Genomic DNA, 26,550 nt, shown 5'->3' on the forward strand with positions numbered 1-26,550 from the left:
CATATTCAAGTGTGTTCATAATCACTCGTTAAAATGTTGTTACCATGCCTACTTTAAAATCTTGGTCAGATAGTTCTGACATCTCTGTAATTCTGGTGTCGGCATTTATAGATTGTCATCTTTTTTCATTGAGCTTGAGATTTTCCTGGTTCGTCTTATAATGATTGTTTTTTTTATTGAAACATGAGCATATTTTATTGTGACTGAAAACTTCTGTTTTAGCTGGCTTCCTCTCACACTGCCGTGGTGGGGGAAGAGGGGGTACCATTTCATTACTGCCAGGTGGGAATCAGAGTCTGGGTTCCACACTCAGTCCTCTTTGACCAAAATGCAAGGTTCCTCATTACCGCTGGGTCTGCTTGGTAGGGGTGGAAGTCTAGGCTTCTGATGTGGTCTCTACTAACATGTGGGGTTGGTACCAGTTACCAGTCATCAGGGATGAAAGACCTGACTCTACTTGGCTTTCTCTGACACCAGCCTGGTGGGGTGTGGGGCACCTTGTTACAGCCTTGAGAAGGGCAGAGATCTACCCTCCTCAGTGTTTGCTGGTGTCTGTGGTTGTGGGGCTATACTTTTTTTCCTGCGATATGTGGCTAGAGTGGTTATTGTGTGAAAATTTTCTGTCTAGCTAGGCTTTCCCTTTCCTGTTCCTTCAGCTAAAGAGAGCAGACTTTGGTTGCAGCTCTTTTTAGTCAGCACCCGCTGGTGTTTCTGGGTTGTGGCTCTCTCAGTTCCAAATCTGGGATCTATGAGGCAAAAAGAAAGCCCAGGGAATCAACTACCATGTTGTTTCTTTGGTCCTAAGCTCCCTAGCTAGTCTGCCTTCTGTCCACCTTTCAGAGTCTTCTTTTGTTTGTTTTATATACATAATGCATAAGGATTTTAGTTGTGTTTGTGGAAAGAATAAGGCAAAGTACTCCATTTTCCCAGAAGCAATGTCCTGGTTGACATTAAGAAAAAAAAAACAACCTAACTAACTTACTGCCTCTTGAATGTTCCAGATTTCCACAGGGAAATATCCGAATGTGAGCATTGGAATTAAATAATATCGAAGAATTCCTGATGCCATAGAACAAAAACCTTTTGATCTTTTCATTTCAAAAATGAGAGAAACAAAGCTACATTTCTTTTACATATTAAATAACTGATCTGTTTTCCTTGTTTTTAGCTTATAGTTGCAACAACATGTATGGGAATAAACCATCCAATATTCTCCCGTAAAATTTTTGATTTTTGTATTGTGGATGAAGCCTCTCAAATCAGCCAACCAATTTGTCTGGGCCCCCTTTTTTTTTCACGGAGATTTGTGTTAGTGGGGGATCATCAGCAGCTTCCTCCCCTGGTGCTAAACCGTGAAGCAAGGTAGGCAGACATTTAAGTGTTAATTTTGAACCAGATTCTTTTCAAGGAGTATATTTAGTACACTGATAAATCTGAATCTGATTTGTTGACAGAGCTCTTGGCATGAGTGAAAGCTTATTCAAGAGGCTGGAGCAGAGTAAGAATGCTGTTGTACAGTTAACCGTGCAGTACAGAATGAACAGGTATTTGTAACAGTGTTAGCTGGGAGTGGTTTTCATATTTGTTTCCGTCTGCTGAAACTAACATTATCTTTTGTAATTCCCTTAGTAAAATTATGTCCTTAAGTAATAAACTGACCTATGAGGGCAAGCTGGAGTGTGGATCAGACAAAGTGGCCAATGCAGTGATAAACCTACCTCACTTTAAAGATGTGAAACTGGACCTGGAATTTTATGCTGACTATTCTGATAATCCTTGGCTGATGGGAGTATTTGAACCCAACAATCCTGTTTGTTTTCTTAATACAGACAAGGTAAAAAAAAATTTTTTCTCTTTAGTTTTTGTCATTTTGTCTTATTATTTAAATTTCTCAGTTTGCATTAGCATATGCCCTGATTAGAGCTTATCAGTTAAAAGGCAAAACTAGGCCGGGCACGGTGGCTCACACCTGTAATCCCAGCACTTTGGAAGGCCAAGGTGGGCGGATCACAAGGTCAGGAGTTCAAGACCAGCCTGGCCAACATGGTGAAACTCTGTCTCTACTAAAAATACAAAAATTAGCTGGACATGGTGGCAGGCGCCTGTAATCCCAGCTACTCAGGAGACTGAGGTATGAGAATTGCTTCAACCTGGGAGGCAGAGGTTGCAGTGAGCCGAGATTGTGCCAATGCACTCCAGCCTGGGTGACAGAGTGAGACTCCATCTCTGGGGGGATAAAAAGGCAAAACTAATGTACTTCTCACACTTCAACCCAAAATAGTCTTTTCTTTCTTTTTCCTTTCTTTTTCTTTTTCTTTTTTTGAGACACAGTCTTGCTCTGTTGCCCAAGTGGCACGATCTTGGCTCACTGCAACTTCCTCCTCCCAGATTCAAGCGATTCTCCTGCCTCAGCCACCCAGGTAGCTGGGATTACAGGCACCCACCACCACACTGGCTAATTTTGTATTTTTACTAGAGATAGGGTTTCATCATGTTGGCCAGGTTGGTCTTGAACTCCTGGTTTCAAATGATCTGCCTGCTTCGGCCTCCCACAGTGCTGGGATTATAGGTGTGAGCCAATGTGCCTGGCCCGAAATAGTCTTTCTTTCTATAGGTTGAATATTTTTGGGGGGAGGTTTATTCTGGAGGTCAGTAGATGTCAAAATTGACTTTTGAAGAAGGAAAGCCACAAAGTGAACTCAAGGATATAATTCTATTTCCTAGAAAAGGAATTTGCACTGATACTATCAAAGGGCTGGGTTTACAAATGGACAGTGAGTATAATAAATCGATGTCCTTTTAAAGACTTTTTAAAAAATAGACTTTAAGGCCGGGCACAGTGGCTCATGGCTGTAATCCCAGCACTTTAGGAGGCCGAGGTGGGTGGATCACCTGGGGTCAGGAGTTCGAGACCAGTCTAGCCAACATGACGAAACCCCATCTCTACTAAAAATACAAAACTTAGTTGGGTGTGGGGCGCCTGTAGTCCCAGCTACTTGGGAGGCTGAGGCAGGAGAATTGCTTGAACCTGAGAGGCGGAGGTTGTGGTGAGCTGAGATCACACCACTGCACTCTAGCCTGGGTGACAGAGTGAAACTCCGTCTCAAAAAAAAAAAAAAAAAAAGGTTTTATTTTCTTTTGGAACAGTTTTAGGTTCATAGCAAAATTATGTGGAAGGTACGGAGGTTTCTTATAACCTCCCTCCCCCACAAATGCACACGAAGACCTTTTTACAAACCAATCATTAAACAGAAATCTGCATAAGGACTTTTTTTTTTTTTTTTTTTTGAGACAGAGTCTTGCTCTGTCACCCAGGCTGGAGTGCAGTGGTGCAATCTCAGCTCACTGCAATGTCCACCTCCCAGGTTGAAGCAATTCTGCCTCAGCCTCCCAAGCAGCTGGGATTACAGGCAAACACGACCACGCCCAGCCAATTTTTTGTATTTTTATTAGAGACAGGGTTTCACCATGTTGGTCAGGCTGGTGTCAAACTCCTGGCCTCAAGTGATATGCCCTCCTACACTGCCCCAAGTGCTAGGATTACAGCCGTGAGCCACGGCGCCTGGCCTTTCACAAGGACTTTAAATGACTTGATTGTTATTTCTGGGAACTAAGAATTAAGTTTTTACCCTATATTTCTACATTTTGCTTTATGTAGTGTTTCTCAGCATTGAGTTGGAAGTCTTTACATAAGTTCAAATAAAAATATAGTAACCATCTGGGCTTGGTGGCTCATGCCTATAATCCTGCAACTTTGGGAGGCTGAGGCAGGAGAATCACTTGAGGCCAGGAGTTCAGGGCCAGCCTGGGCAACATAGTGAGACCCTGTTCCTAAAAAAAAGAAAAAAAATTTCTTTATAAAATTATCTAGATGTGCCTGGGCATGGTGGCTCATGCCTGTAATCCCAGCACTTTGGGAGGCTGAGGCAGGCGGATGATTTGAGTTCAGGAGTTCAAGACCAGCCTGACCAACACGGTGAAACCCTGTCTCTACTAAAAATATAAAAAAATTATCCAGGTATGGTGCTTGCCTGTAGTCCCAGCTACTCAGGGGGCTTGAGGTAGGAGAATCGCTTGAACCTGGGAGACAGAGGTTGCAGTGAGCCAAGATCACGCCGCTGCACTCTAGCCTGGGCGACAGAGCGAGACTCTGTCTCCGAACTTAAAAAAAAAAAATTATCTGGTGTGGCATTGTGCACCTGCAGTCCTAGCTACTTAGGAGGCTGAAGCAGGAGGATCACTGAATTCCAGAGGTTGAAGCTGCCGTGAGCTATGATTGCACCACTGCAATCCAGCTTGGACAACAGAGCAAGACCCTGTCTCAAGAAAATAAAATAAGGATATAGCAACCAATTATATGAGCATATTACTCTAAAATCATTGTCTCCTGTTATTAAGATGGATGGCTGGCGGCCGGGCTCGGTGACTCATGCCTATAATCCCAGCACTTTGGGAGGCCAAGGCAGGCAGATCACCTGAGGTCGGGAGTTTGAGACCAGCCTGACCAACGTGGAAAAACCCCATCTCCACTAAAATTAGCCGGGTGTGGTGGCACATGCCTGTAATCCCAGTTACTTGGGAGGGTGATACAGGAGAATTGCTTGAACCCAGGAGGCGGAGGTTGCAGAGAGCTGAGATTGCACCATTGTACTCTGGCCTGGGCAACAAGAGTGAAACTGTCTCAAAAAAAAAACAACAACAGATGGATGGCCGGATTGGGTGGCTCATGCCTGCAATCCCAGCACTTTGGAGGCCGAGGCAGGCAGATCACCTGAGTTCAGGAGTTTGAGACCAGCCTGACCAACATGGTGAAACCTCGTCTCTACCAAAAATACAAAAATTAGCTGGGCCTGGTGGCGCACGCCTATAATCCCAACTACTCAGGATGCTGAGGCAGGAGAATCGCTTGAACCCAGGAGGCTGAGGTTGCAGTGAGCCGAGATCACGCCACTGCCCTTCAGCCTGGGCGACAGAGCGAGACTCCATCTCAAAAACATAAAAATAAAATAAATGAAAAAGATGGATGGATGGAGCCAGCTTGATGTGTGTGTGTGTGTGTGTGTGCGCGTGTGTGTGTGTGTGTGTGTTTTTAATGCCCTTGTCTGCATTTCTCAAAGCTGGTTGTTAAAAATAGGGCTCTACTACATGTCTGTGATGGAATTTTCATCTCATAGATACTACCCTTAACAACTCAGGTTGAAGAATTTTATTTTATCTTAACACCTAGGCGCAGGCAGACTTTGGAAAACTGATTCAGATAAACTCATTTATTCAGATAAACTCATTTCACAAATGACTGCTTTCTTTTTTTTTTTTTTTTTTTTTTGAGATAGAGTCTTGCTCTGTCGCCCAGGCTGGCGCGATCTCGGCTCACTGCAAGCTCCACCTCCCAGGTTTACGCCATCCTCCTGCCTCAGCCTCCCAGGTAGCTGGGACTACAGGCGCCTGCCACCACGCCTGGCTAATTCTTTGTATTTTTGGTAGAGACAGGGTTTCACCTTGTTAGCCAGATGGTCTCGATCTCCTGACCTTGTGATCTGCCTGCCTCAGCCTCGCAAAGTGCTGGGATTACAGGCGTGAGCCACCACACCTGGCCACAAATGACAGCTTTCATAAACCATGATTCTAGCTTACTAATTGTAAGTTGCATTTATTTCCTTCACCAGTGATCGCTCAGAATCTTTATTTTTGCTACTTGGATTTTCTCTTTTTTACCATCAGGATTCCAAGTAAGTTGTATTAAAAATAATCAAGTTTGCTTAGGGATGATGTAGGAGGAAAGTAGTCTTTGAAGAGATGTATCAGGTATGGCAGCAGTTTTATCTGCTCCGTTATTTGTATAAAAGGGGACAAGAAAATGGAAAGAGCATAGATATGAGACCCAGATCTAAGTTTGTTTGTTTCTGAGACAGAGTCTCACTCTGACTCCCAGGCTGGACTCCCAACCTCCGACTCCCAGATTCAAGCGATTTTCCTTCCTCAACTTCCCGAGTAGCTGGGATTACAGGGACGTGCCACCACGCCCAGCTAATTTTCGTATTTTTAGTAGAGACGGGATTTCACCATGTTGGCCAGGCTGATCTCGAACTCCTGACCTTGTGATCTGCCTGCCTCGGTCTCCCAAAGTGCTGGGATTACAGGTATGAGCCATCGTGCCCAGCCACCCTAAGTTCAAATACTAGTGCCACAGTTTATTGTGAGGCCTTGGGAAAGTTACTTATTCTTTTCTGCCTTTGATTCCTGTAAAATGGGGAATAACAAAGTAAAGTATGTGAAGTTCAGTGTGTGATCAGCTTTCGTAGGTATTTTAGCCTCAGTCATAGCATGTTTAAGATAGATGGCCTCTGCGTAGCTTTCTGAAAGTGACTAATATTAATATAATTCGTTTTTGTTGATTCTTTCACCTTCATCTTTTAGACAAAGAGATTTTTCATCTCCAAATCAGTAGTACAGTCTTAATGGCCACTTGCTTACTTATAGTACTCTTTACTTTAGAGATTGTATTATCAGCAGGCTGTATATTTTTCTACTTAGGTTCCTGCACCAGAACAAGTTGAAAAAGGTGGTGTGAGCAATATAACAGAAGCCAAGGTCATAGTTTTCCTAACCTCCATTTTTATTAAGGTAATTTAGAATTTTCAAGGCTAATAAATATTAAAGTACAGAATAATAGAATATTAGACTATAAGAAACTTCTGATCTGACATTAACTCTCATTTATTAAGATAAGGGGATTGAAGCCCCATTGTTTTTATTTTGAGAAAATGTATCTAAGACATGTAATATTTTATAATGACATTTGGAGTTTTCATTTACGATAATAACTTTTTGTAATGTCAGCTGATTCTAATTGCGACAATACTGTGACTATTGTCACAGTAGGGATTGGGGATTGGAAACTTTTCTGTGAAATAAATAGCAGAAGGTAAAATGTATTTCTTTGTACTGTGTGTGTGTGAGCACTGTTTTAATGGCATATAATCCATTACATTGCCATGAAACTCAAAATTAAGGGAGCAATGTCTAAGGAATTATTTCATCATGGGAAATACGGACAAATTTAGAGCAAATTCAGTAATTGTATTCAGTCTTTGAGATAGGAAAGTGTTATAAACATCAGTTGGTCATATAATGTAAGCATTTAATTATTAAATTCAGACAAGTTTAACTTAATCAGGATTTCTTTCTTTTAAATTGTGTCTTTTTCTATTTAGGCTGGATGCAGTCCCTCTGATATTGGTATTATTGCACCGTACAGGCAGCAGTTAAAGATCATCAATGATTTATTGGCACATTCTTCTATTGGAATGGTCGAAGTTAATACAGTAGACAAATACCAAGGAAGGGACAAAAGTATTGTCCTAGTATCTTTTGTTAGAAGTAATAAGGATGGAACTGTGAGTTAATTGTGTTTGCTACTGATTGATTTGGGGCATTTCTCTCTCTTTAAAAAATTGTGGGCCGGGCGCGGTGGCTCACGCCTATAATCCCAGCCCCCTGGGAGGCCGAGGCGGGTGGATCACCTGAGGTCAGGAGTTTGAGGCCAGCCTGACCAACATGGCGACACCCCATCTCTACTAAAAATACAAAAATTAGCTGGGCGTGGTGGTGTGCGCCTGTATTCCCAGCTACTTGGGAGACTAAGGCAGGAGAATTACTTGAACCCAGGAGTTGGAGGTTGCAGTGAGCAGAAATTGCACCATTGTACTCCAGCCTGGGCAACAGAGCAAGACTCTGTCTCTAAAAAAATAAAAAATAAAAAATAAAAAAATAAATAAAAATTGTGGTTTAACATTGAGAACACGTGGACACAGAGAGGGGAACAACATATACCATGGCCTTTAGGGGCTTGGGGATGAGGGGAGGGAACTTAACCGACGGGTCAGTAAGTGCTGCAAACCGCCATGGCACATGTATACCTATGTAACAAAATTGCACATTCTGCAGATGTATTCCATTTTTTTAAAAAAATAAAATTGTGGTTTAAAAGAACACATAAAATGTATATCTTACCATTTTTTTCTTTTCTTTTTTCTTTCTTTTTTTCTTTTTTGAGACAGCATTTCCTCTTGTCACCCAGGCTGGAGTGCAGTAGTGCGATCTCGGCTCACTGCAACCTTTGCCTCCCAGGTGCAAGTGATTCTTCCGTCTCAGCTTCCCGAGTAGCTGGGATTACAGGCATCCGCCATCATGCCTGGCTAATTTTTGTACTTTTGTAGAGACTGGGTTTCACCATGTTGTCCAGGCTGGTCTCGAATCCCTGACCTCAGGTGATCTGCCCGCCTTGGCCTCCCAAAGTGCTGGGATTCCAGGCCTGAGCCACCGTGCCCGGCCCATCTTACCATTTTTAGGTGTACGGTTTAATTAGTGTTAAGTACATTCACACTGTTGTTCAACAATCTCTGGAACTTTTTCATTTTCAAATCTAACTCTGTATTCATGATTAACCACCCATTTTATTCTTCCCCAAGCCCCTGTAACCACCATTCTACATTCTATCTCTGAATTTGACTAATCTAAGTACCTCATATAAGTAGAATCGTACAGTATTTATCTTTTTGTGACTAACTTATTTCACTTAGCCAGCTAGTTCATCCTGTTGTAGTATGTGACAGGATTTCTTTCCTTTTTAAGAATGAATAATACTCCATTGTCTCTATGTACCACATTTTATTTATCCATTCATCTGTCAGATGGAATGGTTGCTTCCACCCCTTGGCTGTTGTATTTGAGGCCTGTTTCGTATAAGATCTTCCTTGTATACTTTCAAATTTATAGATAATTGAGGTTTGATTTTTTTTTTTTCCCAAGACAGGATCTGCCTCTGTCACCCAGACTGGAGTGCAGTGGCACAATCTCGGCTCACTGTAATGTCCACCTCCCTGGCTCAGTGATTCTCCCATCTCAGCCTCCTGAGTAGCTGGGATTACAGGCATGCACCACCACACCCAGTAAATTTTTTAATTTTTTTGTAAAGATGGCGTTTCGCCATGTTGTGCAGGCTGATGGGCGACTCCCGAGCTCTAGCAATCCTCCTACGTTCATCTCCCAAAATAGTTTTTTTTGTTTGTTTGTTTTCTTATTTTTACCTCTCCTTAGTTCATTTTTCTCAACTGTATAGTATATCCATATGGTTTTAAAATATACATAATAAAAGGTTTCCTTTGTACTCCATCCCTCATCTACTCAGTTCTTACCTCAGATAGTCTCCTTTTTTTTTTTTTTTGAGACAGTTTCCCTTTGTCACCCAGGCTGGAGTGTGGAGGCATGGTTATGGCCCACTGCGTCCTTGCCTTGACTTCCTGGGCTCAAGCAGCCCTGGCTCAGTGATCCTCTCATCTCAGCCTCCTGAGTAGCTGGGACCACAGGTGCGCACCACCACGCCTGGCTAATTTTTGTATATTTTGTAGAGATGGGGTCTCACTGTGTTGCACAGGCTGGTCTTGAACTTCTGGTCTCCAGTGATCTACCTGCCTCAGCCTCCCAAAGTGCTGGGATTACAGGCATGAGCCACCATACCTGGCCTCATTCTATTCTTAAATTTGCACAGTTGTCCATTGTATAGGGGTGTGTTATAATATATTCAGCCATTCCTTTGAACTTGAATAATTGAAAATTATATTTCTTACAGGTTGGTGAACTCTTGAAAGACTGGCGACGTCTTAATGTTGCTATAACCAGAGCCAAGCATAAACTGATTCTCTTGGGGTGCGTGCCCTCACTAAACTGCTATCCTCCTTTGGAGAAGCTGCTTAATCATTTAAATTCAGAAAAATTAATATCCTTTTTGTTTTGTATATGGTCACATTTGATTGCACTGTTGTGAGTATTTATATACTTGTTTAAATTAAAACTCTATGTTGCATAAGCTGGTCTTGAACTCCTAAGCTCAAGCGATCCCCCCGCCTACGCCTCCCAAAGTGCTGTGATTACAGATGTGAGCCACGGCTCCCGGCCTATAACCTTTTTTTAACCCGGAACAAATGATTAGATTAAAATGGAGTATTATTTATTTTTTAAGATTTTTTTGTTTGTTTGTTTTTGTTTTTTAAATACAGGGCCTTGCTTTGCCACCCAGGCTGCAGTGCAGTGATATGATCAGAGCTCACTGAAGCCTCAATCTCCCAGGCTCAAGTGATCTTCCTACCTCAGCCTCCCCAGTAGCTGGGCCCACAGGTGCATGCCACCATGCCCAGATAATTTTTGTATTTGTTTTGTAAAGACAGTGTTTCACCATGTTGCCCAGGCTGGTTTTGAACACCTGGGCTTAAGTGGTTCACTCGCCTCCTCCCAAAGTGCTGGGACTACAGGTGTCAGCCACCACACTCAGCCTTTTTTTTCCCCAAGAAGTGGTGCCTAACTTCACTCAGGCTGGAGTGTAGTGGTGGGATCACTGCTTACTGCAGCCTTGACCTCCTGGACTCCCAACTTAGCCTTCCCAGTACCTGGGACCACAGGTATGTACCACCATGCCTGGCTAATTTTTAAAATTTTTAGTAGAGAGGAGGTGAGCCACTGCACCTGGCCTTAAGATAAATCATTTTTAAAAAATGTGTATGGGCTGGGCGCGGTGACTTACGCCTGTAATCCCAGCACTTTGGGAGGTCGAAGTAGGTGGATCGCAAGGTTGAGATTGAGACTATCCTGGCTAACATGGTGAAATCCTGTCTGTACTAAAAATACAAAAATTAGTTGGTAATGGTGACATGCGCCTGTAGTCCCAGCTACTCAGGAGGCTGAGGCAGGAGAATCGCTTGCACCCGGGAGGCGGAGGTTGCAGTGAGCTGAGATTGCGCCATTGCATTCTAGCCTGACGACAGGGCAAGACTCCATCTCAAAAAAACAAACAAACAAACAAAAAAAGTGTATGAAGTTCTTAGGCTTCATAAGAACTTTGTACTTCTTATGAAGGTATGAATTAGGCTAAGATAAATAACTGAGGCCAGGCGCAGTAGCTCACGCTTGTAATCCCAGCACTTTGGGAGGCCAAGACAGGCAGATTACCTGAGGTTGGGAGTTTGAGACTAGCCTGACCAACATGGAGAAACCCTGTCTCTACTAAAAATACAAAATTAGCCGGGCATGGTGGCGCATGCCTGTAATCCCAGCTACTCGGGAGGCTGAGGCAGGAGAATCTCTTGAACTCGGAGGCAGAGGTTGCGGTGAGCCGAAATCGCACCATTGCACTCCAGCCTGGGCAACAAGAGCAAAACTCTGTCTCAAAAAAAAAAAAAAGAAAAAAGATAAATAACTCTTATGGCTTAAGGGCGTAATTATTCATAGAATGCCATAAAGATCTGTATTTTTTTTTTGTGGTCCTGTAAATCAGATTACAAAATATTAAATAATAACGTCATAAATTTATGCCATTCTGTATTGTGCTAAATATTTCTTCCTTAATTTATTTTACATCATTGATCTTCCATCAAGAGAGCATGGAAGTCTTTGCCACATATTGGGTGACTTTCAAAGAGAATAAAACACTATTTCCCTTGCCTTTTCATACTAGGGCAGTATCTCCTCTAGCTCGTGCCTATACAGAAAATTCTATCACCATACAAAATTTCATGCAGTATTTATGTTTTTAAGCACAGGTGTACCCAAAACTGTGAAAAGTCTAAATTTATGGGTTCTATACATGTATTTTTGCCTGACCTAGAGAAAGAGTTTGATAAATTTTTACCAGCTTTGAAGATGGATTAACTTTTGACTTTGGGCTTTAAACTTTTAAATCAGACATTTCAGGACTAATTTGATTTTGTAGATATCATTGTAAGAACTTTATATGAAAGACTTGATAAAGGGATTTGATTTGTTTTCATCATTTAAACACAGTCTTGTGATGATGAGAATGTAAGTGTGATTCTTTTCTGTATTTTGAGGTCCCTAATCCAAAGGCCATTTTGCTAGGATTTTTTCTGCTATCAGATGTGTTTTCACTCTAAACCTAGTCTTTTATGACATGAATCGATTACTTCCTGTTAATTTTCTATCCTCCCTTACTATCCCCCTTTTTTGTTTTCAGTATTCAGTATTTCAGTATTCTAGAGTGGATTTTGATATAAAAGAAAATAATTCTTACATCATCTTTTGCAACAAATATTGTTTTCTGAATTGATAACAAATTTAAAAAGTAGATTCCTATTTTCACATATGTTCATATGCCCCTATGTTTGGGGGCATCACTCAGTTTTCCCTTTTTGTGTAAAGATGTTTTGTAAAACAAAATAGCCTCAAGATGATTAATTATTTATATGGGAACAGATTTTAACCTTTAAGGTTAAAATCTTGGGGTAACAGATCTTCTGGGGGTTGGAAATCTTCCATTTCTCTTGAGGGTTTTTTTTTAATGAATGCTAAATATGTTAAAATTTTTGTTTCTACCTCATGTGTTGTTTTAAATTATTACTTGAAGTTTTTTAATAAATTTTTTTACTAATGGATCTTACTGTGTCAATTATTAATACTGAATAGTAATTAAACTCAGGGTTATCATAGTGACAAGTGAATAGTTTAATAGTAATTAAACTCAGGGTTCTAATAGTGACAAGTGAAGTATTGATCATGCTGGAAAGCTGAAACCAAGCAGCACTGATATTATTAAGAGATTTATGAAGGGCACCCAGGATGGGCTTGTTCGTGGAGAGGTTATAGATCAGATAGGACAAACGGGAGAGGTTGCTGTGATGAAATGTAAACATTGGTTAGATATAATGAGAGTATAAATCAGGAAGGAATCTGATAGTAATTTCAGTTTCTGGGAATGAAATGAATAAGAAAGTCCTTTTGCTTCATTACAGGTTCATATGGCTGGAAAAGTAAAGCTCCATAGAAGAGAACCTGGGGATGTGTTCTTTGTTTCCTTTTTTTTTTTTTTTTTTTTTTTGTTGATCTGTCTTGGTGATAAGAGTTTAGCCATTTAATTGTTTAAAAGAGTTAGGAAGCTGGGCATGGTGGCTCACGCCTGTAATCCCAGCACCTCGGGAGGCTGCGGCAGGTGGATCACCTGAGGTCAGGAGTTCGAGACCAGCCTGGCCAACATGGTGAAACCCTGTCTCTACTAATAACACAAAAAAATTAGCTGGGTATGGTAGTGGGCGCTTGTAATCCCAGTTACTCAGGAGGCTGAGGCAGGAGAATTGCTTGAACCGGGAAGGTGGAGGTTGCAGTGAGCCGAGATCACACCACTACACTCCAGCCTGGGTGACAAGCGCAAGACTCCATCTCAAAAAAAAAACAGTATAAAGCCACAATGCAAAGACAATGTGGCTGTTCCAGTGGCCCCTCTCCTGAATCAGTTCAGAGTTCCTGTCCCCCTCCCCCTGACTTCCCTTTTGCTGCTGTCTCCAATTCCTTTCTTTTCTCCTTATTCCTGGCTGTCTAACAGTGGGTTTTCCCCAGAGCTCCAAGTCTGGTTTGGTCCTCTTCTTTCTTCTTGGACAGTTACTGGCTTCACCCATCACCCATGTGGCTGTTTACTAAACCTGTACTACACCCTGTCTTCCAAGTTCTAGTTATATAGCTGCCTTCCAGCCAATGCCTTCAGAATATTCTGTGAACATTTTAGACTTAGTACAAAGAAATTGGAAATTTCCATCTTCATTTAATGCCTTCCTCCTGTGATCCCTATTTCTGTAAATGACATCATCTCACAGTTCTCTGTGCTTAAAGATCTTGGCATAATTTTTCTTTCTTTAAAACATTTTTGGCCTGGGTGCGGTGGCTCATGCCTGTATTCCCAGCATTTTGGGAGGCCGAGGCGGGTGGATCAGCTGAGGTCAGGAGTTCGAGACCAGCCTGGCCAACACAGTGAAACCCTGTCTCTACTAAAAATACAAAAATTAGCTGGGTGGGGTGGCGGGAGCCTGCAATCCCAGCTACTTGGGAGACTGAGGCAGGAGAATCACTTGAGCCTGGGAGGCGGAAGTTGCAGTGAGCCGAGATTGCGTCATTGCACTCCAGCCTGGGCAATAAGAGTGAAACTCCGTTTCAAACAAAACAAAACAAAACATTTTTCCCCCTCTAATTACAGAGCAGTACATATTTTAGTAAGAATTTCAAACACTACATATTTTAGAAAATGAAATTTCCCTTTTTTTTTTTTGAGATGGAATCTAGCTCTGTCACCCAGGCTGGAGTGCAATGGCAAAATCTCAGCTTATTGCAACCTCCGCTTCCCAGGTTCAAGCGATTCTCCTGCCTTAGACTCCCGAGTAGCTGGGATTACAGGCACCTGCCACCATGCCAGCTAATTTTTGTGTTTTTAGTAGAGTCGGCGTTTCACTGTGTTGGCCATGCTGGTCTCGAACTTCTGACCTCATGATTTGCCTGCCTCGGCCTCCCAAGGTGCTGGGATTACAAGCATGAGCCACCGTGCCCGGCCAGAAAATGAAATTTATTTGTAATCTCATCCTTTAGTAATTACATAGTTTGGTTTATGATGATCTAGGCTAGTATTTAAACCAAAAATACCACACCCGCAATAAGAAAATCCATTTTACATCATGACTCAATGTAAATTTGTATATGCATATGCATCTGAAACAATACTGCCATAAGACAATATTTACCCTTTGTGATATACCCTGGTATGTTCCACTCTATTCCATTAAAAACAAAGTGTGGCTGGGCACGGTGGCTCACGCCTATAATCCCAGCACTTTGCGAGGTTAAGGTGGGTGGATCACTTGAGGTCAGGAGTTCAAGACCAGCCTGGCCAACATGGTAAAACCCCGTCTCTACTAAAAATAGAAAAGTTAGCTGGGCATGGTGGTGCACGCCTGTAATCCCAGCTACTCGGGAAGCTGAGGCACAAGAATCACTTGAACCCGATTCAAGCAAGTGGAGGTGGAGGTTGTAGTAAGCCAAGATCATGCCATTGCACTCCAGCCTGGGTGACAGAGTGAGACTCTGTCTCAAATAAAATGAAAAATAAAAACAAAGCTAATTGCAACCTGTTAAAATTGCTTTCATGTCCCACTAGTAGGTCGGAACCCATGGTTTGTAACAGTGATTATTCTTTAATGGGGTCTTTGTGTATTGGTTGTAACCATATGAAACTATTTTTGCTGTTCCTGTGCATGCCTATTCTGTTTCCCATTTGATCTGCTCTCTAGATTTGTCTGTTCTTCCATCACCATTTAGGCATCTCTACCCACTTAGAAAGACTTTAAGGTGCCACCTTCTCCAAAAAGCCTTTTCTGATTTTTCTCCCAGCCAAAAGAATTATCTTCATCTGCATACAGTACTATAATAGTACCTATATGGAGCTTCATAGTATTTACTGCTTTTATTTATTTATTTATTTCTTAAGAGATGGAGTCTCTGTTGGCCAGGCTAGAGTGCATGGCAGGATCATAGTTCACTGCAACCTCAGACGCCTGGCCTCAAGTTGTCCTTCTGTCACAGCCTCCTGAGTAGCTGGGACTACCAGTGCACACCACTACACCCCGCTAACTAGAAAAAATTTGTTTTTAGAAACAGGGTCTTGCTATGTTGGCCAGGGTAGTCTGGAACTTTAGGCCTCACGCAATCCTCCTGCCTCAGCCTCTCAAAGTACTTGGATTACAGGCATGAGGTACCACATCTGGCTGTTTACTGCTTTTTTTCTTTTTCTTTTTTTTGAGATGGAGTCTCACTCTGTTGCCCAGGCTGGAGTGCAGTGGTGAGATCTTGGATCACTATAGCCTCTGCCTTCTGGGTTCCAGTGATTCTCCTGCCTTAGCCTTCCAGGTAGTTGGGATTACAGGCATGCACCACCATGCCTGGCTAATTTTTGTATTTTTAGTAGAGACGAGGTTTCACTGTGTTAGCCAGACTGGTCTCGAACTCCTGACCAGGTGATCCTCCCACCTTGGCCTCCCAAAGTGCTGGGATTACAAGCGTGAGCTACCAAACCCGGCCTGTTTACTGCTTTTTTAAAGCAGCAGTTGTAATTAGTAGGATACTTTAATATTTATCAATATTTTTCATGGATATTTTCTCAAACCCTATAGAGAACCTAGCATAGATAGTCTGTGTTAGCATATGACCCCATGGCAAGTCATTGCCAGAACCCACATTTTCTGATTAGGAATTCTGCAGTTTTCCCGGCCACTATGTGTATCTCCCTTCCCCTGCACCGCCCGGCGTGGTAACATCTTCCAGGTGCTATACAAATGTTCAGAAGCATTACAATTGTCATTGTAAGAAAATCATGTCATGAGCCAGCTAAGGCTAAGGCTGAAAGCTCTGTGGCATGATGTGACAAGGTGGTCCATCTGGATTCAGTGGACCATATTGCTCATGAAAAAGATGACTTGTAGGCTGGGTATGGTGGCTCATGCCTATAATCCCAGCACTTTGGATGGTTGAGACAGGAGGATCACTAGAGGCCAGGAGTTTGAGACCAGCCTGGGCAACATAGTGAGACCCCATCTCTATAAAAAATAAAATAAAAATTAATGGTAGCTAAATAACTCATGAAACACAAAGATGGGAAAAGAAAGGCCAGGTGCGGTTGCTCATGCCTGTAATCCCAACACTTTGGGAGGCTGAGGTGGGTGGATCACTTGAGCTGTGGAGTTCGAGACCAGCCTGGCCAACATGGTGAAACCCTGTCTTAAAAAAAAAGGGGGGAACAACAGACACTGGGGTCTACTTGAAAGACGAGGATGGGAGGAGGGAGAGAAGTAGAAAAGATAACCATTGGATACTGGACTTAACTGGGTGATGAAATAATGTGTACAACAAACCCCCACGACATGAGTTCACCTATGCAACCAACCTTCACATATGCCCTCAAACCTAAAAGTTTAAACACACACACACACACACACACACACACACACACACACACACACACAATAGTTTAGGGAAAAAAGTAATCACAATGCCCCCACCCACACATTGTAACTATTAACATTTTCAAGTACTTTACTCAGTCTCTTACCTATGCATTTATTTTTCTAACTATATATATACGTATATAGGTATATATTCATATTGCTGTATTTATTGGTAAACTAAAACTGGGATCATAAGATGTATATATATATAACTTTTTTTTTTAATAAAAAGCACAAAAATACAAAAAATTAGCTGGGTGTGGTGATGAGCGTCTGTGGTCCCAGCTACTAGGGAGGCTGAGGTGGGAGGATCACTTGAGCCTGGGAGGTGGAAGTTGCAGTGAGCTGAGATCTTGCCACTACTCCAGCATGAGTGACAGAGACCCTGTCTCAAAAAAAAAAAAAAAAAGAAAAATCTCTTGTAGCTAATAGGATATGCCTATCTAATTCTACTTGAGTCACTACTGGCCCTTAAGGTGACTAAGGCTCATAATCCTGGGAAATGTGAACCGAGATGGATCCAGGGATGAAGTCTGACTTTTTTTTTTTTTTTCTCTGACGTAATCTTGGTATTACAGGCATGCGCCACCACGCCCAGCTAATTTTTGTGTTTTTAGTAGAGATCAGGTTTCACCATGTTAGCCAGACTGGTCTCGAACTTCTGACCGGGTGATCCGCCCGCCTTGGCCTCCCGAGTAGCTGGGACTACAGGCGCGTGCCACCAGGTCTGCCTAAATTTTGTATTTTTAGTAGAGACGGAGTTTCACCATGTTGGTCAGGCTGGTTTCGAACTCCTGACTTCGTGATCTATCCAACTTAGCCTCTCAAAGTACTGGGATTACAGGCATAAGCCACCGCACCCAGCCGAAGTCTGAATTTTAGTGCTTGTGTGGATATTGCTGTAGCACATAATGAAATATTTTTGAATTGTTTTCTTTCTTTTTTCACTTTAGCTTTTTGTAATGAGTTTTATCAACTTGCTTTAGGACGGGCTCTGTGGCTCGGGCCTGTAATCCTAGCACTTTGGGAGGCCGAGATGGGCAGATCCCCAGGTCAAAAGATCAAGACCATTCTGGGCAACATGGTGAAACCCCGTCTTTATTAAAAATACAAACATTAGCTGGGCGGGGTGGCGCTCGCCTGTCATCCCAGCTACTCGGGAGGCTAAGGCAGAAGAATCCCTTGAACCCGGGAGGCAGAGGTTGCAGTGAGCTGAGATCGCGCCACTGCACTCCAACCTGGTGACAGAGCGAGACTCCATCTCAAAAAAAAAAAAAAAACCCAAAAAACAAAAAAAGTCGTAATTTGGGGCTAACTAGTTTTAGTAGGTTTCTGCCTGCTGTTAATTGCTTCAGATTTTCTAAATTCTTTTGGTCCCCTTTGTGTTTGTGAAGGTGAAGGGGCAGTAGTCAGGCGTGTTATTAGATCAGGCCCCGCCAGCCCGGTGGAAGCAACGTTTGCGTGTGGCCGGCCGCCCCTTGAAATCCGGCCTTCGCGCTCCGGCGAAGCCCCCGGGGCACGGGACCGAGGGCCCAGCACTCTGGCTCCTCACACCCGTGGTTTCCATCACGTTCCTTTCCTTCTTGCGGTCCCAGCGGATGCGAGGAGGCTTAGAGACAGGGGGCTTGCTCTCCCGCCCGCCAGAGGCTCCGCGGGTCCCCGCCCGACCTGGGGCGCCGCTCCCCCTGGGGCCGCCCGGGCGCCCTCCCGCCGCCGGGGGCGCTGTGGGCCGCAGCGGGCCTGGCTGCAGATGCGGTGGTGGCCGCCGAGCGCCTGGAGGGAGCTGCTGGCCAGGCCAAGGAAGCCCCAGCCCGAGATCGCACAGCCGCCGCTGCCGCCATGGGTAAGGCGAGCGGGCCGAGACCGAACCCTCGGCCCTCAGTCCCGGGCCGAGGGCTCCGGCCAGGCGGGGTGGACCGTGAGCTGTGGGAGACGCCGAGGCCGGCAGTCGGAACTGGGGCCCGAACCCGGGATGGGCGGGGACTGCCTGGGACTCGGGGGCTCCCGGGGTCGTCATGGCAACGTGCCCCCTCCCTTGTTCCGGCCCGTTCCCGCCCAGGTTCTGAGGCATAGTGGCCGAGGGCTCGAGGTGCCACGGCGTCCAGGAGCGAGGACTGGGCCGGGCAGGGTGTCACTCCGGAGTCGGGGAGCAGTCGGGGAGGGGCGATGACTTTTCAGGTTTGGGGGTGGCGGAGGGAAGACGCATCTCAGGTTTTGGCCTGGGTGCCTGACGCCGAGGGCGGGAGACGGGGAGTGCTGACGCGCAGGAGCCTGGGTGAGCCCGCCGCGATGGTCCTGGGGGGCCCCAGGCCTCTGGGCAGCCTTGCTGGGGGGAAGGGGCAGGAAGAGAAGCAGGGAAGGGGTTGGTCCTGGCAAGGTGCGGGCACTGGCCCTGGGAGTCCTCGCGCGCCTGCGGCCGGGTTTGGGGGTCACGTCCCAGCCGGAGGAGTCCTGGAGCGCAGCCGGGGCGTGGCCGCGGTGTGAGCGCCCCTCGGCGTGGGAACTGCCAGTGCCCAGCACCGATCTGCCTCCCAGCAGCTGCAAAACACCCTTTGTGTGGTTGTGGCATCGCACGTTAGGAATTATGATGGGCTGTGTTAAAAATGAGAGTTGCCACGGATTATGAAACATCAAGTGGTTTCACTCCTGAAAAGTAGTGGGAGTCAGACCACGATGCAGATTTAAAGGAATGTCGTGTGTGGACATTTTTCCACCAGGCAGTTTGGCCACAGCAGTTGTGGCTGTTTGCATTTTAGGTTGCTTAGGATTCAGTGTCAGTCTTCATGCCTAGCTATCTAGAAATCAGAGCTAGAATACTAGATCTTTGGAGACTCTAGGTTTTGTTGTTGTTGTTGTTCAGTGAAGGAAAAACGGACACATTGATGACTTGTACATTTGTCAGAGATTATGAAGTGTTATATTAAGTGCTTTGTTTTTCCACACCTTAGTTTTGTCATCTGTGTTTGTTGAGGGTATTTCCACCAGTCACAACAGTGACGAGATGATGGGGAAGCGTCTGAATTTCTAAGTAAACAGAATAAAATTTGTGGGAAGGAGGACAATAGTTTTGTGAATTGAAAACATCTTGCTTGATGATACTGTGTCTTCAAAATATCAATTAAAAATCAGGCCTTTTGGAATATACATCTATTAACTTGGTATTCAGACTGGCGCTGTGGCCTTTCTCAACTGTGTGGATGGCTGAGAAGCATTAATGTAAAACTGGTCTCTGCTTTTCTCTTTGAAAATAAAACAGTCATGCAATACAGAACTACAGTCAGAATGAAGAAGCCAGATAGAAAGAGGATAGACTGAAAGAATTGGACGGCTTCTCCTGTCTCCCCTTACTTGTCAGTGTATTTTACCTATCATGTTTGTTGTGGGTGACAGTGGAATCGTAGAATTTTAACTACCTTTATTTTATTGCCAGTTTATTCTGAACGTTTTTGCCTTGGAATTCATCCGTAGATGGTACCTGCTATTCACCTTTTGCATGAGGCCCTTAAACATGTTTTCTTTCAGCCCAAATTTATCTCCACAGAAGATCATTTTAAAAACTCATTCTCTATGAAGAGGTACCAGGAAAGTTAAATAAATACAGGAGAATGACAGATTTGCAGGATCTTGAGAATAATTCATAAACTTTGGCTGGAGTGGTCATGGAGATTTTCTGTTTTCTTTTCTTTTTTTTTTTTTGTGAGACGGAGTCTCACTCTGTCACCAGGTTGGAGCGCAGTGGCGCGATCTCGTCTCACTGCAACCTCTGCCTCCTGGGTTCCAGTGACTCTCCTGCCTCAGCCTCCCAAGTAGCTGAGATTACAGGTGCACACCACCACGCCCAGCTAATTTTTGTATTTTTAGTAGAGACGGGGTTTCACCATGTTGGCCAGGATGGTCTCAATCTCTTGACCTCGTGATCTGCCTGCCTCGGCCTCCCAAAGTGCTGGGATTACAGGCGTGAGCCACCGCGCCCGGCCGGAAATTTTTTACAGTATATGTGAGAGACATAAAGAGAAGTTAATCAAGGGTGTAGTTTAGCTGGGGAGAATTTGTCAACCAAGGAACAGCAAACTACTGTTGGTTTTTATAGGAGAAGGGAAGGGTTTGTGTATTTTTTTCATTGTCATGTCTTGCAAATGATGTTGGATTCCTTTCTTGTGTTTTCAGCTACAAAAGACCCCACAGCTGTAGAGAGAGCAAACTTGTTAAACATGGCTAAACTGAGTATCAAAGGACTCATTGAATCTGCCCTGAGCTTTGGCCGCACTTTGGATTCTGATTATCCCCCCTTGCAGCAATTCTTTGTTGTTATGGAACATTGCCTGAAACACGGTCTTAAAGGTATTGTGAGATTTAAAAAAATTAATTCATTTTAGAATTTCCCCTTTTCCATTTTAAGTGCCCTTGAGAATGGGTTATTTTTTGAGGCCATAATTACTATTACTATGAACTAAAAAATATTGAGTGGATTGATTTTGGGAGAAAATATCTCTTTATGTTTTCTAATAATGGTCTAATAATGATCTTCAGAAAATGCTTAGTTGTTAATGTTTTGTAAACAGAATATTTGATTTTTAAATTTTTTAAACTTACATAATCTGAACTGGTTTCTGTTTTCTAGGACAATTATAGAGTCATATTTTAAAGCTAATGATACTGTTATGAGCTCATTAATACTTCAAACCCTGTTGAAAAGTGCATTGAAATAGTAGATTGTTGAAATAGAAACCTCCTAGATACATACACGAACATATGTAGAAATATCTTCTGGATGGAGTTATTGTAGAAATGTGAGCCATCCCTGAAGATGATAACAGCAGATATTGTATTCTACTATCAGCACATACTGAATTATTGTTACATATAAAATGTTTGTTTTATATTTACTTTAAAATATTAATTGCATAATAACTGTGCTTTTACTTATAATAATTGTTCACAGTTTTGGCCTCTAGTTCATATGATGAGTATCTATGTAGAGGGCTGTGTAAGAGTTGTACACTAGAGTGACTATTATAGAGTAAAAGAAGCTTGACTGGCCGGACATGGTGGCTCATGCCTGTAATCCCAGCATATGCCTGTGGTCCCAGCTATTCGGGAGGCTGAAGTGGGAGGATCACCTGAGCCTGAGAAGGTCGAGGCTTCAGTGAGCTGTGATTTTACCACTGTACTCCAGCCTGGGCAACAGAGACCCTGTCTCAAAAAAACAAAAACAAAAACAAAAAAACCAAAGATTTACCTAAACCTTGTTTTAATAAAAAGTACTTCAAAACAAGAAGGAAGCCTTGACATCAAAATTTGAGAAAATCCTATGTGATGTTATTAGCATACTCATTTCTTTTTCTTTAAAGACTTAAAGCAATTTCTTAAAATATATAAACACTAGCAAAATATACTCTTTTTGTACGTGAATCAAACAACAGAGAAGTACACAGAGCAAAACACGGTTTTTATTCATTCTCTTTTATTAATTTATCTAAAGGAAATTGGGCACCTGTAATCCCAGCACTTTGGGAGGCTGAGGCGAGTGGATCACTTTGAGGTCAGGAGTTTAAGACCAACCTGGCCAGCATGGTGAAAACCCGTCTCTACCAAAATATACAAAAATTAGCCAGACTGGTGATGTTCACCTGTAATCCCAGCTACTCAGGAGGCTGAGGCAAGAGAATCGTTTGAACCTGGGAAGCGGAGGTTGCAGTGAGCTGAGATTGTGCCACTACCCTCCAGCCTGGGGCTACAGAGTGAGACACTGTCTCGAAAGAAAGAAAATGGGAGAATTAGATATTCTCTTATCCCTTTTCTGTTTTTTTTTTTTTCTTTTACTCTAATTGTACTCATGCTATTATTCTGTGACTTCCTTCTTTAAAAAAAAAATGGCTGGGTGCAATGGCTCATGTCTGTAATCTCAGCACTTTGGGAGGCTGAGGCCGACAGATCACTTGAGGTCAGGAGTTCGAGATCAGCCTGGCCAGCATAGTGAAACCCCATGTCTACTAAAAATACAAAAATTAGCTGGATGTGGCACTGCATGCCTGTAGCCCCAGCTACTTGGGAGGCTGAGGCAGGAGAATTGTTTGAACCTGGGAGGCAGAGGTTACAGTGAGCTGAGATCGTGCCACTGCACTCTAGTCTGGGAGAGAGAGTGAGACTCTGTCTCAAAAAAAAGAAATAAATAAAAAATAATAATATAGCTTGGAGATCTTTCCATTTACATAGATGTCTATATCGGAATTATATCAGTATATATATGGCATATTTTATTTAACCATAACCATGCTCCTCTTTTTTTTCTTTTTTGAGATGGGGGTCTCACTCTGTCACCCAGGAGTGCATCTTGATTTTCCCCAAGCCTACTGAAATATAGTTTGCCAAATTATAGCCAAAATAGTTAAATTTAAAACTAGTTTTAGACTGTATTATCCTTTACTTTACAATATATGTTGAACCATGTCCTAGCAGTTATAGGCTTATCTGGATAAATCATTGTAAAGCTACTTTGTGTGTGTGATTTTTCTACCCCCGGGAAAAATTGCCTATCTTGGTTATCCTTGGGTGGTGTATATGATAGGCACCCTTTTTTGCAGGAGATCTGGTCAGTAATAACAAATAAATGTATGGCAATTTCATGGTTTTATATTGACTAAATCTCAGAATAAAATACAAGGAAAAGGAAATTAACAATTTTTCATATTTAAAATTAAAATAACTTCTTAGGCCGGGTGTGGTGGCTCATGCCTGTAATCCCAGCACTTTGGGAGGCTGAGATGGGAGGAACACTTGAGGCCAGGAGTTCAAGACCAGCCGTGTCAACATAGCAAAACTCCATCTCTACTTACTAAAAAAACAAAAAGCAAAAGCATTATTATAAAAAATAAAATAACTTTTTATTTGTGCTATGTTTATTTAATAAACTTATAAAGATCAATCAGCTAGGGCCACTAGCCTTTATTTTGGTACTGGTAGAGAATGAGTGCAGGTATTTTTCACTTTAATTGCCTGACTGCCTATTTGATATGAAAGAATGGTCACTGTGCCTTTTTATCATGCAGGAAAAAAATAGCAGGATGGGCAACAGGATCCTACTTGCACAGGCTCCGTATCCACTGGGATATATAGTGGATAAAAGAGAGGAAAGGTCTCTGAATAATTGTATGTTAAGTTAGAAATGTTGAAACTAAATATTTAAAAATAAGTTACTAAAGTTTTATATGTTGACATTGTGTGTATTATGTGTTTTATGTGTTCTTTTTTTCAGTAAGAAAATCATTTTTGAGTTATAACAAAACCATCTGGGGCCCTTTGGAACTGGTGGAGAAGTTGTACCCAGAAGCAGAGGAAATAGGAGCCAGTGTCCGGGATCTGCCTGGTCTGAAGTAAGGAGGCCTATTACTTGTTCATCCCTAGCCACAGAAGCGTATTCATTGTACCTCCAAAGTACCTCACACTCTAGCTTATTGTCTTCTCTTAGTCTTAAGTCCCCTTTTTCTAATCCTCTTCTAATAAAATTATGTTCATTCTTTATGGCTCAACTCAAATCCCATTTCCTTTATGAAGTTTTTCTCAGCCCCTTCAATCAGAATTAACCACTCACTGTTCTGCCTTGTATTGTAGGAAATTGAAAGTCCTTTTAAGATAGGATATATCAATTATGCATCTTTGTTTTCTGAGTGTTAAATTAGTTTGACTGTAGTAGAAAGTCAGTAAGTGTTTGATAAAAGACTGATTTAGGCTGAATCCAGGGCACAGGCTCAGGAGATTCCAGTTCTCAGATAAGCCACTTATATACCCTAGGACTGGTGTAAATTACTGTGCTTCCTCTGAAAATTGGTACCTATAATGTCACCAGCCTGTTTCATCAGACAAATGTATGTAAAATATCCTAAAAGTTGGAGTATGTTAGCTAAGAACTCATAAGTATTGAAAATTTTTTATAGGTATAAAGTGTTAAGTCTCAGTTCTTACATTCTTTTTTTTTTTTTTTGGAGACGGAGCCTTGCTCTGTCGCCCAGGCTGGAGTGCAGTGGTGCGATCTTGGCTCACTGCAACCTCAGCCTCCTGGGTTCAAGTGATTCTCCTGCCTCAACCTCCTGAGTAGCTGGGACTACAGGCACCCGCCACCACGCTGGGCTAATGTTTTTGTATTTTTAGTAGAGATTGGGTTTCACCGTGTTAGCCAGGATGGTCTCGATCTCCTGACCTCTTGATCCGCCCACCTTGGCCTCCCAAAGTGCTGGGATTACAGGCGTGGGCCACCGCACCGGGCCTACTTGGCTAATTTTTGTATTTTTAGTGGAGACAGCGTTTCACCGTGTTGGCCAGGCTGGTCACGAACTCCTGACCTCAAGTGATCCACCTGCCTTGGCCTCCCAAAGTTCTGGGATTGCAAGCGTGAGCCACCATGCCAGGCTGCTTTTGTTTTTAATAACAGATAGAACTTGGGTAAGAGAGGTATGAGATTTAATTTCCTAAATGCAACCGGATTAAAGAAACATTTGAAAACCAGTAAGCAGCACAGTGATTTCTCTTTAATTACTAGCCTGGCACCCTCTTAGCTTTGTTATGATTTCTAGAATTCAGATATAATGTTACCTATGTTTTTGAAGACATTATGGTGCTTTATTGTTGAAACAATTTTTTTTTTTGAGACTGAGTGTTGCCTTGTTGCCCAGGCTGGAATGCAATGGTGCAATCTTGCCTCACTGTAACCTCCGCCTCCTGGGTTCAAGTGATTGTCCTGCCTCAGCCTCCTGAGTAGCTGGGATTATAGACACCCACCACCAAGTCCAGCTATTTTTTTGTATTTTTAGTAGAGATGGGGTTTCACCATGTTGGCCAGGATTCTTTCAAACTCCTGACCTTGTGATCTGCTCGCCTTGGCCTCCCAAAGTGCTGGGATTACAGGCATGAGCCACTGAGCCCAGCCTGGTGAAGTTTTAATATTTATTTTTAGAGGGCTAAGCCCATTCAGGCTAAATATTTCTTTTCTTTTTTCTGAGACAGTGTCTCACTCTGTCGCCCAGGCTTGAGTACAGTGAATCACTGTTCACTACAGCCGGTGCCTACTGGGCTTAAACAGCCCTCCTGCTTCAGCCTCCTGAGTAGCTGGGACTACAGGCACATACCTGGCATTTTGATTTTTTAATTTTAATTTTTTTGACTTAATTTTTTTTTTTTTTTTTTTATAGAGACAGGGTCTCCCTATGTTGTCCAGGCTGTCCTCTAACTCCTGGACTCAAGTGATCCTCCCACCTTAACCTCTCAAAGTGTAGGGATGACAGGTGTCAGCCACCATGTCCACCTAAACATTTCTTATAGAAGTATTCTCACCACAGTCCTGCACTGCATAACATTTCATTCAATGATAGTGGTTCCATAAGATTATAATACTCTATTTTTACTTTACCATTTCCATGTTTAGATATACAAATACTTAACAATTGTATAGCAATTGCCTACAGCATTCAGTACAGTAGCACGCTATATAGGTTTGCAACCTAGGAACAATAGGGTATACTATATGGTGTAGGTGTGTATACCATCTAGGTTTGCAAATGTACACTCCATGATGAAATCACCTAACAACGCATTTTTCTGAACGTATCCCTGTCATTAAGCGACACACTACTGTGTTTAGAGTCATTTTTTCTAAGACATTAAATAGTACCTACATGTCCTACAGGAGGAGCAGATTTACCCAGCTCTCAGGGATTGGTCTGTGTGCTCA

At 42.8% G+C, this 26,550-nt stretch overlaps 2 protein-coding genes across 17 annotated transcripts in view; both read left to right on the forward strand.

Annotated features, from left to right (window-relative positions):
* DNA2 (DNA replication helicase/nuclease 2) overlaps positions 1-12,443 on the forward strand; it is a 65,382-nt gene extending 52,939 nt beyond the window's left edge. For all 6 annotated transcript variants that reach the window (XM_028826575.2, XM_015147503.3, XM_015147504.3 and 3 more), the window contains 7 exons: positions 1,169-1,362; positions 1,455-1,544; positions 1,630-1,834; positions 6,535-6,624; positions 7,215-7,397; positions 9,632-9,778; positions 11,411-12,443. In XM_028826575.2, the coding sequence (XP_028682408.2) occupies positions 1,169-1,362; positions 1,455-1,544; positions 1,630-1,834; positions 6,535-6,624; positions 7,215-7,397; positions 9,632-9,778; positions 11,411-11,479 (978 nt within the window). In that variant the 3' untranslated portion in view covers positions 11,480-12,443. The remainder of the gene's footprint in view (positions 1-1,168; positions 1,363-1,454; positions 1,545-1,629; positions 1,835-6,534; positions 6,625-7,214; positions 7,398-9,631; positions 9,779-11,410) is intronic.
* Positions 12,444-18,574: 6,131 nt separating this feature from the next.
* The window catches only part of RUFY2 (RUN and FYVE domain containing 2), a 64,238-nt gene continuing 56,262 nt past the window's right edge, over positions 18,575-26,550 (forward strand). For 5 of the 11 annotated variants that reach the window (XM_015147505.2, XM_015147508.2, XM_015147506.2 and 2 more), the window contains exons 1-3: positions 18,575-19,101; positions 20,994-21,167; positions 24,082-24,199. In XM_015147505.2, coding sequence (XP_015002991.1) covers positions 18,993-19,101; positions 20,994-21,167; positions 24,082-24,199 — 401 coding nt within the window. In that variant the 5' untranslated portion in view covers positions 18,575-18,992. The remainder of the gene's footprint in view (positions 19,102-20,993; positions 21,168-24,081; positions 24,200-26,550) is intronic. The other 6 variants (XM_015147507.3, XM_077946692.1, XM_028826580.2 and 3 more) reach the window with 2 other exon arrangements.

The sequence above is a fragment of the Macaca mulatta genome, chromosome 9 (genome assembly GCF_049350105.2).
Source record: "Macaca mulatta isolate MMU2019108-1 chromosome 9, T2T-MMU8v2.0, whole genome shotgun sequence".
NCBI lineage: Eukaryota > Metazoa > Chordata > Mammalia > Primates > Cercopithecidae > Macaca > Macaca mulatta.